A 13215-nucleotide genomic window follows, 5' to 3' on the forward strand; every position below is an offset into this window, starting at 1 on the left:
ATGAACAAAAGGCCACAATAGGGCAAATGCTGGATTGAGGGGGTAAGAGATGTGAATCTGTCAATTCCGTTTCCCCAGGCCAAGGTGAAGGATTAAGTGAAAACTGAGTTATCGACCTTAAACTTTGAGAAATATGTATTATGCAGTGGGAAGTTGATTGAGCCAGTTTGATTGAGTCTTAGATTGAATCAGTTTGTTCATTTACTGAGTATCTGTCGAACACTTCCATTTTACTGGGTCCCGTTCTAGGAACTGAGGACACGGTGGTGACCAAACCAGGAAAAGACCATGGTCTCCTGGAGAAAGCTTTGAGGTAACTGGATTATCTTTGAGTGGTACCTCTACACATAGCTCATCTGGTAGGAGGATGTAAATATGTACCCGAGGTGAAATAGTCCTTTTCTTAGTCTTTTCTGGTCTCCATAAGAGAATACCATCGTCTGGGTAGTTTATACAGACAGAAACTTCTCCCTGTTCTGGAAGCTGCAAAGTCCGAGATTAAGGTGCCAGCAGATTTGGTGTCTAATTAGGGTTCCCGGTTCATAGAAAACAGTCAGCTCGCTGTGTCCTCACATAGTGGAAGTGGCAAAGGAGCTCTCTGGGACGTCTTTTGTAAGGGCACTGATCCCAGTCGTGAGGGCTCCACCCTCATGAGCCAATCACCTCTCAAAGACCCTACTTTTTTACTTCAGATTCTTGTCCCTTATATGTTATTACAAAATTTTGGAGTTCCTGTCGTGGCCCGGCGGTTAGCAAACCCGACTGGCATCCATGAAGATGTGCGTTCGATCCCTGGCCTCACTCTGTGGGTTAAGGATCCAGCGTTGCTGTGAGCTGTGGCGTAGGTTGCGGATGTGGCTCGGATCCCGAGTTGCTATGCCTGTGGTGTAGGCCAGCAGCTGTAGCTCCGACTGGACCCCCAGCCTGGGAACCTCCATATGCTGCAGGTGCAGCCCTAAAAGGCAAAAAGACAGAAAAAAAAAAAGTGAGGTTAGTTCCCTGTGGTATAGAGTAAGCTCTTGTTGGTTATCTATTTTATATATAGTGGTGTGTTAATCCCAACTCCTAATTTATCCCTTACCCCCCCTTCCCCAGGTCCCTCTTCTTAATACTTTGGATTAGGCCTCCAAGTATGGTTTTTAGGGGGAAGGGCACAAGCGTTCAGTCCATAGCAGATACAGAGTATTGTTTCAAGGGATTATGATATTTCTTGTTTAAGTGGTGTATTATTTCGAGGGAAGAAAAGGGACTACTCTTCATGGACTTTAAGCACTTTAAGATACAAGCAACTTTTTTTTCTTTTTAGGGCTGTACCGGTGGCATAGGGAGGTTTCCAGGCTAGGGGTCGAATCGGAGCTGCAGAGTGCCAGCCTACACTACAGCCACAGCAACACAGGATCCAAGCTGAGTCTGCAACCTACACCATGGTTCACGGCAATGACAGATCCTTAACCCACTGACCGAGGCCAGCGATTGAACTCATATCCTCATGGACACTATATGGGGTTCTTAACCCATTGAGCCACAACGGGAACTCCCATGAGTAATTTTTTTAAAGCCAAGTCTTCTTTCCTTAGTAAATTAAAATTCCTTGGGAGGGAATGTCCACTATGATGCAGTGGTCTAATGATCTGGCTTGTCTCTGTGGAGGCATGGGTTCAATCCCGGGCCTGGCGCACTGGGTTAAGGATCTGGTGTTGCTGCAGCTAGTGTAGATTGCAGCTCTGCCTCGGATTTGATCCTTGGCCCCGGAACTTTCATATGCTGCGGGATGGCTGAAGAAGAAGAAAAGCTTCCTTGGGAGTTTGCTGGTGGCCTGGCATTTAGAGATACGGCATCATCACTGCTGTGGCCTGGGTCATTGCTGTGGTGCAGGTTGGAACTTCCACATGCCATGGGCCTAGGGGAAAAAAAAGATTATTTGATAGTTTTTTTTGCTATTTAAGTGTTTGAAGGTTTTGTGTTTTTTGTTTGTTTGTTTGTTTGTCTTTTCTAGGGCCACTCTCTCAGCACATGGAGGTTCCCAGGCTAGCGGTCGAATGGGAGCTGTATCCACTGGCCTACACCAGAGCCACAGCAACACGGGATCCGAGCCTCGTCTGCAACCTACGCCAGAGCTCAAGGCAATGCCGGACCCTTAACCCACTGAGGAGGGCCGGGGATCGACCCCGCAACCTCATGGTTCCTAGTCAGATTTGTTAACCACTGAGCCACGAAGGGAACTCCTGAAATTTTTTTTTTTTAAAACAGGGAGCTCCCTGGTAGACTAGTGGTTAAGACTCGGCACTTTCACTGCTGCGGCCTGGGTTCAATCCCTGGTCTGGGAACTGAGATCCCACATCAAGCTGCTGCACACCACGGCCAAAACCAAAAGAAATTCAGGGTTAAAGAAGGAATAAAAATGGAAGTAACAAAAAGTTTTAAATAATCAGTTGCTCAGTGGCAGTGAGCCACGTTTCAAGTGGTCAGTAGTTATGGGTGACTAATGGCTACCGAGTTGGAGAGCACACTCAGCGAAATAGTTTGCACCTAAATATATAGCTGAAAAGTATATACTGAGAGAAACCTGTCATCATTTCTATCATCCTAGAAAGTTACATCGGAGAGCCCTGGTTGACATGATTTTACAGTTCCCAGCACGGAAAAAGAACCAATTGGAGTTTCCGTTGTGGCTCAGCAGAAACGAATCTGACTAGTATCCACGAGGATGCAGGTTCGATCCCTGGCCTTGCTCAGTGGGTTAAGGACCCGGCATTGCCGTGAGCTGTGGTGTATGCTGACAGCTACAGCTCTGATTCAACCCCTAGCTTTGGAACTTACGTATGCCTCAATGCGGCTCTAAAAAGGTAAAAAATTTTTTAAAAATTATCTTTTTTTGGGGGGGAGGTGCACCCGTGGCATATGGAGGTTCCCAGGCTAATGGTCAAATCAGAGCTACAGCTGCTGGTCTACACCATAGCCGCAGCAATGCCAGATCCAAGCTGCAGTGTCTATGACCTACGCCACAGCTCACGGCAAGGCTGGATCCTTAACCCACTGAGTGAGGCCAGGCATCAAACTTGCATCCTCAGGGTTGTACTATTCAGATTAATTTCTGCTAAGCCATGACAGGAACCCCATCCAATTATCTGTTAATTTGGAAAGGTGATGAACGAGCTGATGGGCTGATCTGAGTATTTGGTCACTGAAGGGAATGAGCCATTGGAAGGCGGTTCCGAATAACACAGCTGTGTCTTCTCCAACCTGCTGTGATCCGAGACTCGGTCTAAACTGGGCAAAGCAAAAGTGAAAAGGGGTCCTCAGCCTAAATAGAATAAAAAGGAGGAGACTATAGGAGATAGGAGGTGACTTTTTTCTTTTTTTCTTCTTCTTTTTTTGGCCTGTACCCATAGCATGCGAACGTTCCCAGGCCAGCGATCGAAGAAGTGACCTGAGCCACTGCAGTGACAACACTGGATCCTTAACGGGTAGGTTACCAGGAAACTCTGAGGTGACATTCTTTTTTTAAAACATTTTCTTCATCAGAGTTGATTTACAGATTTCGGTCAAATTCTGCCACACAGTAGTGACCCACTTATATAAACACACACACACACACACACAGTTTATCTCACATTCTCTTCTATCCTGTTCTGTCACAAGTGATTGAACCTCATTGCTTATCCATTTTAAATGTAGCAGTTTGCGTCTACCAACCCCAAACTCCGAGTCCATCCCACTCCCCTGCCCCTGCCCCCGCCCCTGGCACTGGTAACCACAAGTCCCTTTTCCATGTCTGTGAGTCTTTTTTGGTTGCGGTGACTGTCTTTTTGTTTGTTCGTTTTTGTTTTTTAGGGCTGCACCTGCAGCATAGGGAAATTCCTGGGCTAGGGGTTGAATCAGATTTGCAGCTGCCAGCCTACACCACAGCCACAGCAACACTGGATCCAGGCTGCGCCTGCGACCTGCACCGCAGCTCACAGCAAAGCCCAGTTGCTGGTGTACTGAGCGAGGCCAGGGATCAAACCTGCATCTTCATGGATGCTAGTCAGATTCATTTCTGCTGCGCCACAATGGGAACTCCTGAGGTTACATTCTTTTTATTTTTATCTTTTTGTCTTTTCACGGCCACACCCGTGGCATTTGGAGGTCCCCAGGATAGGGGGTCTAATTGGAGCTACAGCTGCCGGCCTACACCACAGCCACAGCATGCCAGATCCGAGCCATGTCTTTGACCTACACCACAGCTTACGGCAGCACTGGATCCTTGACCCATTGAGCAAGGCAAGGGATTGAACCCGAAACCTCATGGTTCCTAGCTGGATTCGTTTCTATTGCGCCACGACGGGAACTCCCGAGGTGACATTCTTTCTTTTTTTTTTTTTTTTTGTCTTTTTGCTATTTCTTTGGGCCGCTCCCGCGGCATATGGAGGTTCCCAGGCTAGGGGTCGAATCAGAGCTGTAGCCACCGGCCTATGCCAGAGCCACAGCAACGCGGGATCTGAGCTGCGTCTGCAACCTACACCACAGCTCACAGCAACACGGGATCGTTAACCCACTGAGCAAGGCCAGGGACCGAACCCGAAACCTCATCGTTCCTAGTCGGATTCGTTAACCACTGTGCCACGACGGGAACTCCCCGAGGTGACATTCTTAAAGGAGGTTATGAAAAACCTTTGTTCACAGGGCTGTGACCCTTGAGAGCTGCCACCATTTCCAGCTTCACTGTTACCTTCGGAATTACGAGATGTAGCTTTCTCCTCGTTATTCCTTCTCCCTTTCCTGGGATTAGGGCTCCTGGCTTCTCAATATCCAAAATTCTTTCCCTTCATCTCCTAACTGTCTGTAGTTTCCCACCTATCCAAGTTAGAAACAGTGAGTCTTGCTCATAGGGAAGGAAATGGAAATTTGCCAGGCTGTGGCTGTCTCAGAATTCAGTCTGGAATGCTGGCTTATTGGGTAATTGACTCCTTCAGATCTATTTTAAAGTACCAACAGTGTATTCTACGCTGAAGATACATCAGCGGACACCACAGGCGAGGGAGCAGCCTTTATGGACCTTCCAGTAGAGTGAGGGAGAGTAAATGGATTGTAAGTCAGCAAGTGGTAAGTCCTCCCAAGAAAAATAAAGCCTAGTAATAGTAATTGATAGTAATGTACTGGTAATAATGGGGGCGGTCCCCCCTCATCAGCGCTTCTGGGTGTAATTGAGCAAAGACTCAAGTATTGCGGGGAGTCACCCACGACTATATTTGTAACCAGTGAACATCCCAGGACTGTTTCTAATGATTCTTTACGACAGGCTTCCTGACTCAGATTCTCGAAAACTGAATGCAGATCTCTCAGCCATATTCCACTCCTAAACCAGAACCCTTGGGGCTGGAGTTGTTTTGGTTTTTTTTTTTGCTTTTTCTAAAAATTTTATTTTTTTATTACTCAATGAATTTATTACATTTATAATTGTACAATGATCATGACAATCCAATTTTATAGGATTTCCATCCCACAGCCCTGGGTTTGGAGTTTTTTGTAATGTCCCACACCTAATTTTGACATTCTTTGCCCCAATCTTAGATTACTGCCCATCACCACTTGCAGGTTATGAGACATTATGATGAGATGGATTTGGGCTGTGTTTTTCCCATTGACTCCAGACCTGTACTGGCCCCACTTCTGGGGGCCTTTTCCTGAGTCGCCAGTCCCAATCACAACTGAGGCTAGCTCCAGCAGCTCTTTTCCCTTCTCTCTCAATCTTTTTTTTTTTTTTTCCCCTTGTCTTTTCTAGGGCTGCACCTGTGGCATATGGAGGTTCCCAGCTAGGGGTCTAATGGGAGCTGTAGCAGCAGGCCTACACCCCAGCCACAGCAACGCAGGATCCGAGCTGAGCTACACCACAGCTCAGGGCACCGCCTGATCCTTAACCCACTGAGCGAGGCCAGGGATCGAACCCCCAACCTCATGGTTCCTCGTTGGATTCGTTAATTACTGAGCCACAAGGGGAACTCCCCTCTTTTCTCTTCTTAGTGGCCAGCCCCATACTGTACCAGTTTCTGGGAATCTTTTTCTGTTATTAAAAACAACTTCCTGCAAACTATTTTCCTGCCAGAAGCTTTCAGGGGCGTCCCTTTATCGAATGTATTCTCTCTCCCATTTTTAGGAGTGCGTCCTTCGTTTTTGTTTTTGTTTTTGTTTTGTTTTTTGTCTTTTTGCTATTTCTTTGGGCCGCTCCCGCGGCATATGGAGGTTCCCAGGCTAGGGGTCGAATCGGAGCTGTAGCCGCCGGCCTACGCCAGAGCCACAGCAACGCGGGATCCGAGCCGCGTCTGTGACCTACACCACAGCTCACGGCAACGCCGGATCGTTAACCCACTGAGCAAGGCCAGGGACCGAACCCGCAACCTCATGGTTCCTAGTCGGATTCGTTAACCACTGAGCCACGACGGGAACTCCAGGAGTGCGTCCTTCGTTGCCATAGAGACAATCGAACTACTTCTCCGGTCGGAACTTTTTTTTAAAAAAAATACAGGGCTGATCTTTTTTTTTTTTTAAATACAGGGCGGATCATATCTGATGCGGCCGTATTACTTCTCCGCCTAGCCGGCTGAAAGTCATGTAGCCTGCACCATGTTAGCCTCGCGAAGCTTGAGACTGAAAATTTACCTATTTTCTGCAACAGCAGAATTGCGAGGAAATGAGAGCATCTCAGCGGCTTCTCCCCTTTCCGTCCACTCCTGGCTTCTGGCTCCCAAACCCGCCCCCTGGCCTCCTGTACGTCAGGTAACCCAATATGGCCGCCCCCTTGGGCCTCGGCGAGATGGGCGCGGACATATTGACCGGAAATCCGGTTGGCCACGTTTCTTCAAACTCTGCATTCCCTTTCGGCTGCCGTAGACGGAGCAGGACCAGTCGTAGCAGTTCACGGAAGTACGGCGATTAGGCTTCTGGTCGGTCTGGGAAAAATCAGGTTTGTGTGGTTTTGTCCCTGGGATTTTCTTTTTCTTTCTTTCTTCTTCTTCTTCTTTTTTTCTAAATCATCAGTGTGGTTTTGTTTCGCCCAGGGTGACGAGTGGACTTGGTGGAGTCTGGACTTAACGGATTTGGGGGGCAGAAGGGGAGGTTAGAAATACTGAGGTGAATGTATGTATTTAAAGGGAACCAGGTGCGAACCTGATTTGAGGGGAACCGGACGCGGGTTTTGTCTGTGGTTGGGTTTGGGGGTGTCCTGGGCGTCAGTACAATTGAGATTCTGAAGACATCAGTGCCCTTTTCCCAGGTGTCAGCGTATGGGCTTCTGCAGATCACTCCGCTTGCAGGGCGTGCAGGTGGCGGTGACGTTCATCGAAGTGTCTGGTTCAGGTTGGGGATTGATTTGGGGCTTAATGGTGTTGAGCCGGGGTCATCACGTGAGAGTGTGTGACCCAGATTTCTGATTAATAAGGAAGTGTGTCAGTGTCTGTGGTACCGAGAGGTTTGTCAGGGCCAAAGCTTTGGACAAGTAGGACCCCTGGCTGGGGTTTTGAGGTTTCAGCTTCGGCTGCTGGGACCGAAGGCAGTACAGGCCAGGGCAGTAGTTCAAAACCATCTGGTTTTTAGTTTTGTTTTTTTTCTTTCTTTTCTTCTCTATGTGTATGTGTTTTTAAAAAAATAATTTTGTTGAAGTACAGCTGATTTTCAATATTACATTAATTCCTGCTGTACAGTAAAGTGACTCAACTATACACATATACATTCATTTTCATATTCTTTTCAATTATGGTTTATCACAGGCTATTGACTGTAGGTCCCTGTGCCCTACAGTAGGACCTCGTTGTTTGTCCTGGTTTTTAGCTTGTAATCAAGGAGTTGACTACAGACCAAGGACTAAACCAGCAGTGCCCAGCTGTTTCGTATCATAGAGCAAAGGCAGAGTGTAGTCATAACAGACATTTTGGCTTGCAGATTCAAAAGCCCCTATCTGTTCTCCTTGGAGAATATGTGTGCCAGGGCCTGCCCTCACCTCCTAATGTACAGCGTCGGGCGCTGTCACTTAACTCCCCTGACATAAGGAACACTTTGCTCATTATCTATCCCTCCAGCAAGGTGACCTATATCCGAGTTTATTAGTAGGTCCTGGTTGCTCTTAGTCGTGTGGCTGAAGTTCCCACTGCTGGTGACTGAATTAGTCCTAAGAAATGAGCTTAGGGAGTTCCTGTCGTGGTGCAGTGGTTAACAAATCCGACTAGGAACCATGAGGTTGTGGGTTCGATCTCTGGCCTTGCTCAGTGGGTTAGGGATCTGGTGTTGCCGTGAGCTGTGGTGTAGGTGGCAGATGCGGCTCGGATCCCACGTTGCTGTGGCTCTGGCGTAGGCCGGTGGCTATAGCTCCGATTCAACCTGGGAACCTCCATATGCCGTGGGAGCGGCCCTAGAAAAGGCAAAATGTCAACAACAACAACAAAAAAAAGAAAAAAAAAGAAATGAGCTTAGGTATGTGAGATATTTCTAGCCAGCTCTATATGTGTAAAAATCTATTTTGTACTTTCTGACAGAGCCTTTTGTTTTTTGAAGAAATAATTCCTTTTTTCCATGTTGATAATGATGTTAACGAAAATAACAAATTTTCGGTGTCCTACTTTTTCTTTTTTTTTTGTCTTTTTGCCTTTTCTAGGGCTGCTCCCATGGCACAAGGGGGTTCCCAGGCTAGGGGTCTAATCAGAGCTGTAGCCACCGGCCTCCGCCACAGCCACAGCCACAGGGGATCTGAGCCGCATCTGTGACTTACACCACAGCTCACGGCAGTGCCGGATCCTTAATCCACTGAGCAAGACCAGGGATCGAACCCGCAACCTCATGGTTCCTAGTTGGATTTGTTAACCACTGAGCCACCACGGGAACTCCTGTCCTCCTTTCTAGTGTTTGTAACCCATTCTCATTTCAGTGCATTGGCTCAGCTCTGCAGTACAAAGTTGAAAAGTGGGTCGGCAATGGTCATCTTTGTCTTGTTGCCTACTTATAAATTCACCTGCTCTGTTGTCTGGCATTGACATGTCTTGGGGGGGGCAAATCTAAGATTTCAAATTTAATGATATGAAGATGTTCGTAGTATTCTTTCAGACAAAATAAATCTATATTTTTTAAAAATAATACACTTCATTTTCGTTGTAGCTATTTTTTTTCTTTTTACCACACCCACAGCATGTGGGGATTTCCGGGCCAGGCATCAAACCCATGCCACCACAGAGACAACACCGATCTTTAACCTGCCGCGCCACAGCAAGAGCTCCCTCATTTTTACTGTATTTATTTTCATGGTCGTTTTCTGTTTCCGGACAAGTGATATTGATTTCATTCATTCATTCATTCATTTATGGCCAAGGTGTGCAGCGGCTTGATGTGGGGTCTCAATTCCCAGACCAGGGGTTGAGCCCAGGCCACAGTGGTGAAAGCACTGAGTCCTACCCCCTAGACCACCAGGGAACTCCTCCCCCCCCAAAAAATGTATATCTTTATTATTTGAGTTATATAGCTCCTATTAGTTCCTTATATTCTTTATTTGCACTTTCTCTTTTGACTCCAAATATATATATATTGTTGGTCTTTTCAGATAACAGGCTTTTAGTGTTTTTAAGCTCTTCCATTTCTTTGTTAGTGGAAGATCTACAAGTTAGTGGGTGTAACAGAAACATAAGCACATATGTAGATATTACCTAGGCCAAGAAACAGAACACGGCCAGCACCCCAGTGGGTTTCTGTGAGCCTCTTGCCAGTTATATTACTTCCTCACACCTAAAGGCAGATAACATCCTGTCTGCGTGCAAGCACTTTCAGGCTTTCCTTGGTGGTGTTATAGTTAATCATCCCTAATTGTTATAGTTTTGGTTTTGCCTGTTTTCAGCGGTGTATCAGTGTAATTATGCACCATGCATTCTTTTCTGTTAGGCTCAGTATTTGCAAAAATCATTCATCTTTTTTGCAGATAGGTTTCTTTTCTTTTTCCCTTCTGTGACAATGGTTGGGTGAATGTATTATGTAAATATCCACACTGTCAATGTTTTAGGATTTGCAAACCACAGACGTTCTCTCACATATGCTTTTTTTTTTTTTGGTCTTATTTGTGATTTTAGGGCTGCACCCGTGGCATATGGAGGTTCCCAGGCTAGGAGTGGAATTGGAGCTGTAGCCACCGGCTTATACCACAATTCACAGCAACTAGGATCCTTCACCCAATGAGTGAGACCAGGGATCGAACCGTTGTCCTCATGGATGCTAGTCTGGTTTGTTAATCACTAAGCCATGATGGGATCTCCTTTATTTTTGTTTTATAATCCTTTAAAAATGGAAAAAGTATTCTCAGCTTGCAAGCTGAACAAAGATGGTAGTTTTTCCATAGCCTTCCATTGTTCGAATATGTGGGTTTTCTACTACTATTGAAATGTTTGTATTTTGGTTTATTGTGAATAATGCTGCTGTGGAGATTCCTGACCACGTCCTCTGGTTCAAATAGGCCCACATATATATATATATATATATATATATATATTTTTTTTTTTTGGTCTTTTTGTATTTTCTAGGGCCGCACCTGTGGCATATGGAGGTTTCGAGGCTAGGGGTCGAATCGGAGCTACAACTGCTGGCCTACACCAGGGCCACAGCAACTTGGGATCCGAGCCACGTCTGCGACCTACACCACAGCTCACAGCAACACCAGATCCTTAACCCACTGAGCGAGGCCAGGGATCAAACCTGAAACCTCATGGTTCCTAGTCGGATTCGTTAACCACTGAGCCACGATGGGAACTCTGATAGGCCCGTATTTTTGAAGGGATGTATTTCTTTGATGTATGCTTCAGCGTGACATTGCTTCTGGGTTAGTGAACACGTGGAGATGCAGGGAGAGTGGCGCCCTTGTAGAGGACACAGAAACGTCTCGAGCTTTCACACATACCCTGCCCTATGCATCTCTTCCTTCTGGCTATTCTGAGTTATATCCTTTGATAATGAGTAACCAGAGTAAGTAAAATGTTTCCCTGAGCTCTGAGCTGCTCTAGCGAATTAATCCACCCAAGAAGGGAGCCAGCAGTCTGTGGCTGGTGGGTCAGAAGGAGAGGTGACAAGCTGGCCTTGTGTTTGGATGGGAAGTAGGAGGTGGAGGCCAGTCTCAGAGGACGGAGCCTTTAACCCGTGGGCTCTGATATTATGCCCGGGTAGACAGTGGTGGATGTGAGCTCACTTGGAAGACACCCAGCTGGTGGTGTGTTAAAAAAAAAAAATCACTTATTTACTTATTTTTGTCTTTTGTTCTTTGTAGAATCACACCCTGGCGTATGGAGGTTCCCAGGCTAGGGTTCGAATTGGAGCTGAGCTGCCAGCATACACCACAGCCACAGCAACGAGGGATCCGAGCCACATTTTCGACCTACACCACAGCTCATGGCAACGCTGATCCTTAATCCACGGAGCGGGGCCAGGGATTGAACCCGCAACCTCATGGATACTAGTCAGGTTTGTTAACCACTGAGCCAAGATGGGAACACCAAACACACATATGTAAATTAGTGTCAAGGAGTTCCCATTGCGGCTCAGTGGAAACGAATCTGACTGGCATCCATGGGGACACAGGTTCGATCCCTGGCCTCGCTCAGGATCCTTAACCCACTGAGTGAGGCCAGGGATGGAACCTGCATCCTCATGGATACTATTCAGGTTTGTTTTCACTGCACCACATTGGGAGCTCCCTCTTTTTTTGTTTGGCCTCACCTGAGGCATTCGGAAGTTCCCAGGCCTGGGATGGAACCCAAGCCACAGTAGTGACAACACCAGATCCTTAACCCACTGCGCCACAAGGAAATTCTAAAATTGTATCTTCTTTTTTTTTTGTCTTTTTTTTGCCTTTCTCTAGGGCCGCTCCCTCAGCATATGGAGGTTCCCAGGCTAGGGGTCTAATTGGAGCTGCAGCCGCCAGCCTACGCCAGAGCCACAGCAATGCGGGATCCGAGCCTCGTCTGCAACCTACACCACAGCTCACTGCAATGCTGGATCCTCAACCCACTGAGCAAGGCCAGGGATCAGACCCTCAACCTTACGGTTCCTAGTTGGATTCATTAACCACGGAGCCACGATGGGAACTCCAAGAATTGTATCTTCTTTTGAGTGAGTTTCTTGTCATTACGTTTCCCTCATCTGGTAGTACTGCAAATTATGTACTTTGAGAAAAAATTATTAGTTTTTGTCATGATGTTAGAGGTTGTATATCACCTGTAACTTTGTCAAATTCTTATGTTAATTATACTTTTAACTTTTCTCTGACAACATTGAGGTCTTAGAGCATCTCAACTTCATTTACCACCTTCTGATTTATATACTATTTTATTGTACTTTAATTTTTTATGTATTTAAAACCTCCTAAGATATTACCTGTATTGCATATCGAGAACACTTCTGCTTTGCCCGGTGTTTGGTTTTCAGGCTGCAGGGCCAATGCTCAGGGGCGAACAGAAAGGTTACGAGAGGTGGTTTCGGGGAAACAGCCCAGCTCCTCTCCTCCCAGAGGGTCCCGTCTGTGCAGCTGAGCCGCCTGAGCGTCTCCTGCTGCTGAGGCTGCGGGATGGACCTCAGCTCCCTCCTCTCCTCGGCCCTTCCCCCCGTCCCCCTCCCGGAAGGAAGGACACCCTCCCCCCCCAGTCAGAACCCTAGGCTTTCTTGGCCAGTGGGATAGGATCTTGTGGGGCCACAAGCACAGGGCCCTGAGCAGTGGGTGGGCATCGGGGGAAGGGGGCCCCCTGGGGGCGCAGTGGCGTCTGGCCCCGGAGATAATGTGCTCTCGGCTTGGCTTTTCTCCTCACCCCCAGGTCCTGAGTCGTGGGAGCGCAGGATCCTTTGCAGGAGGGAGGAGTTAGAGGCTTTGGGGTCAGCATTTCTGGGGACACGCTTGAGTGAAGACGGATTTCGGAAGAGGAACTTAGAGCAGATCCCGAGGACCCGCGGACAGAGCCTCCCTGTTGCCAGCTCTTTCCAGAGACAGAAGAAGATGATCCAGGCCCAGGTGCCTTTGGGTTTATTTTATTCTCTCCTTTCTTCCCTAATGGATCAGTTCAAGCCTGTAAAAATCACTCTGGAGTTCCCATTGTGGTCAGTGGGTTAAGAACCCAACATGTGTCCGAGAGGATGTGGGTTCAATCCCTGGGGTTGCTCAGTGGGTTAAGGGTCCAGCATTGCCACGAGATGCAGTGTAGGTCGCAGACTTAGCTTGGTTGCTGT

The 13215-nt window shown here is 47.2% G+C and overlaps 1 protein-coding gene and 1 long non-coding RNA gene across 2 annotated transcripts in view; both read left to right on the top strand.

Annotated features, from left to right (window-relative positions):
• LOC125133241 (uncharacterized) overlaps positions 1-13215 on the top strand; it is a 33466-nt gene that overhangs the window by 13895 nt on the left and 6356 nt on the right. Inside the window, exons 7-10 of the mRNA XM_047791362.1 lie at positions 6656-6756; positions 7253-7335; positions 12076-12108; positions 12807-13000. Coding sequence (XP_047647318.1) covers positions 6656-6756; positions 7253-7335; positions 12076-12108; positions 12807-13000 — 411 coding nt within the window. The remainder of the gene's footprint in view (positions 1-6655; positions 6757-7252; positions 7336-12075; positions 12109-12806; positions 13001-13215) is intronic.
• On the top strand, positions 6388-11888 carry LOC125132728 (uncharacterized). Its single transcript, XR_007136306.1, has 3 exons — positions 6388-6756; positions 6871-6943; positions 11858-11888. It is a non-coding gene; the product is annotated as an uncharacterized LOC125132728 (long non-coding RNA).

The sequence above is a fragment of the Phacochoerus africanus genome, chromosome 8 (genome assembly GCF_016906955.1).
Source record: "Phacochoerus africanus isolate WHEZ1 chromosome 8, ROS_Pafr_v1, whole genome shotgun sequence".
Taxonomy (NCBI): domain Eukaryota; kingdom Metazoa; phylum Chordata; class Mammalia; order Artiodactyla; family Suidae; genus Phacochoerus; species Phacochoerus africanus.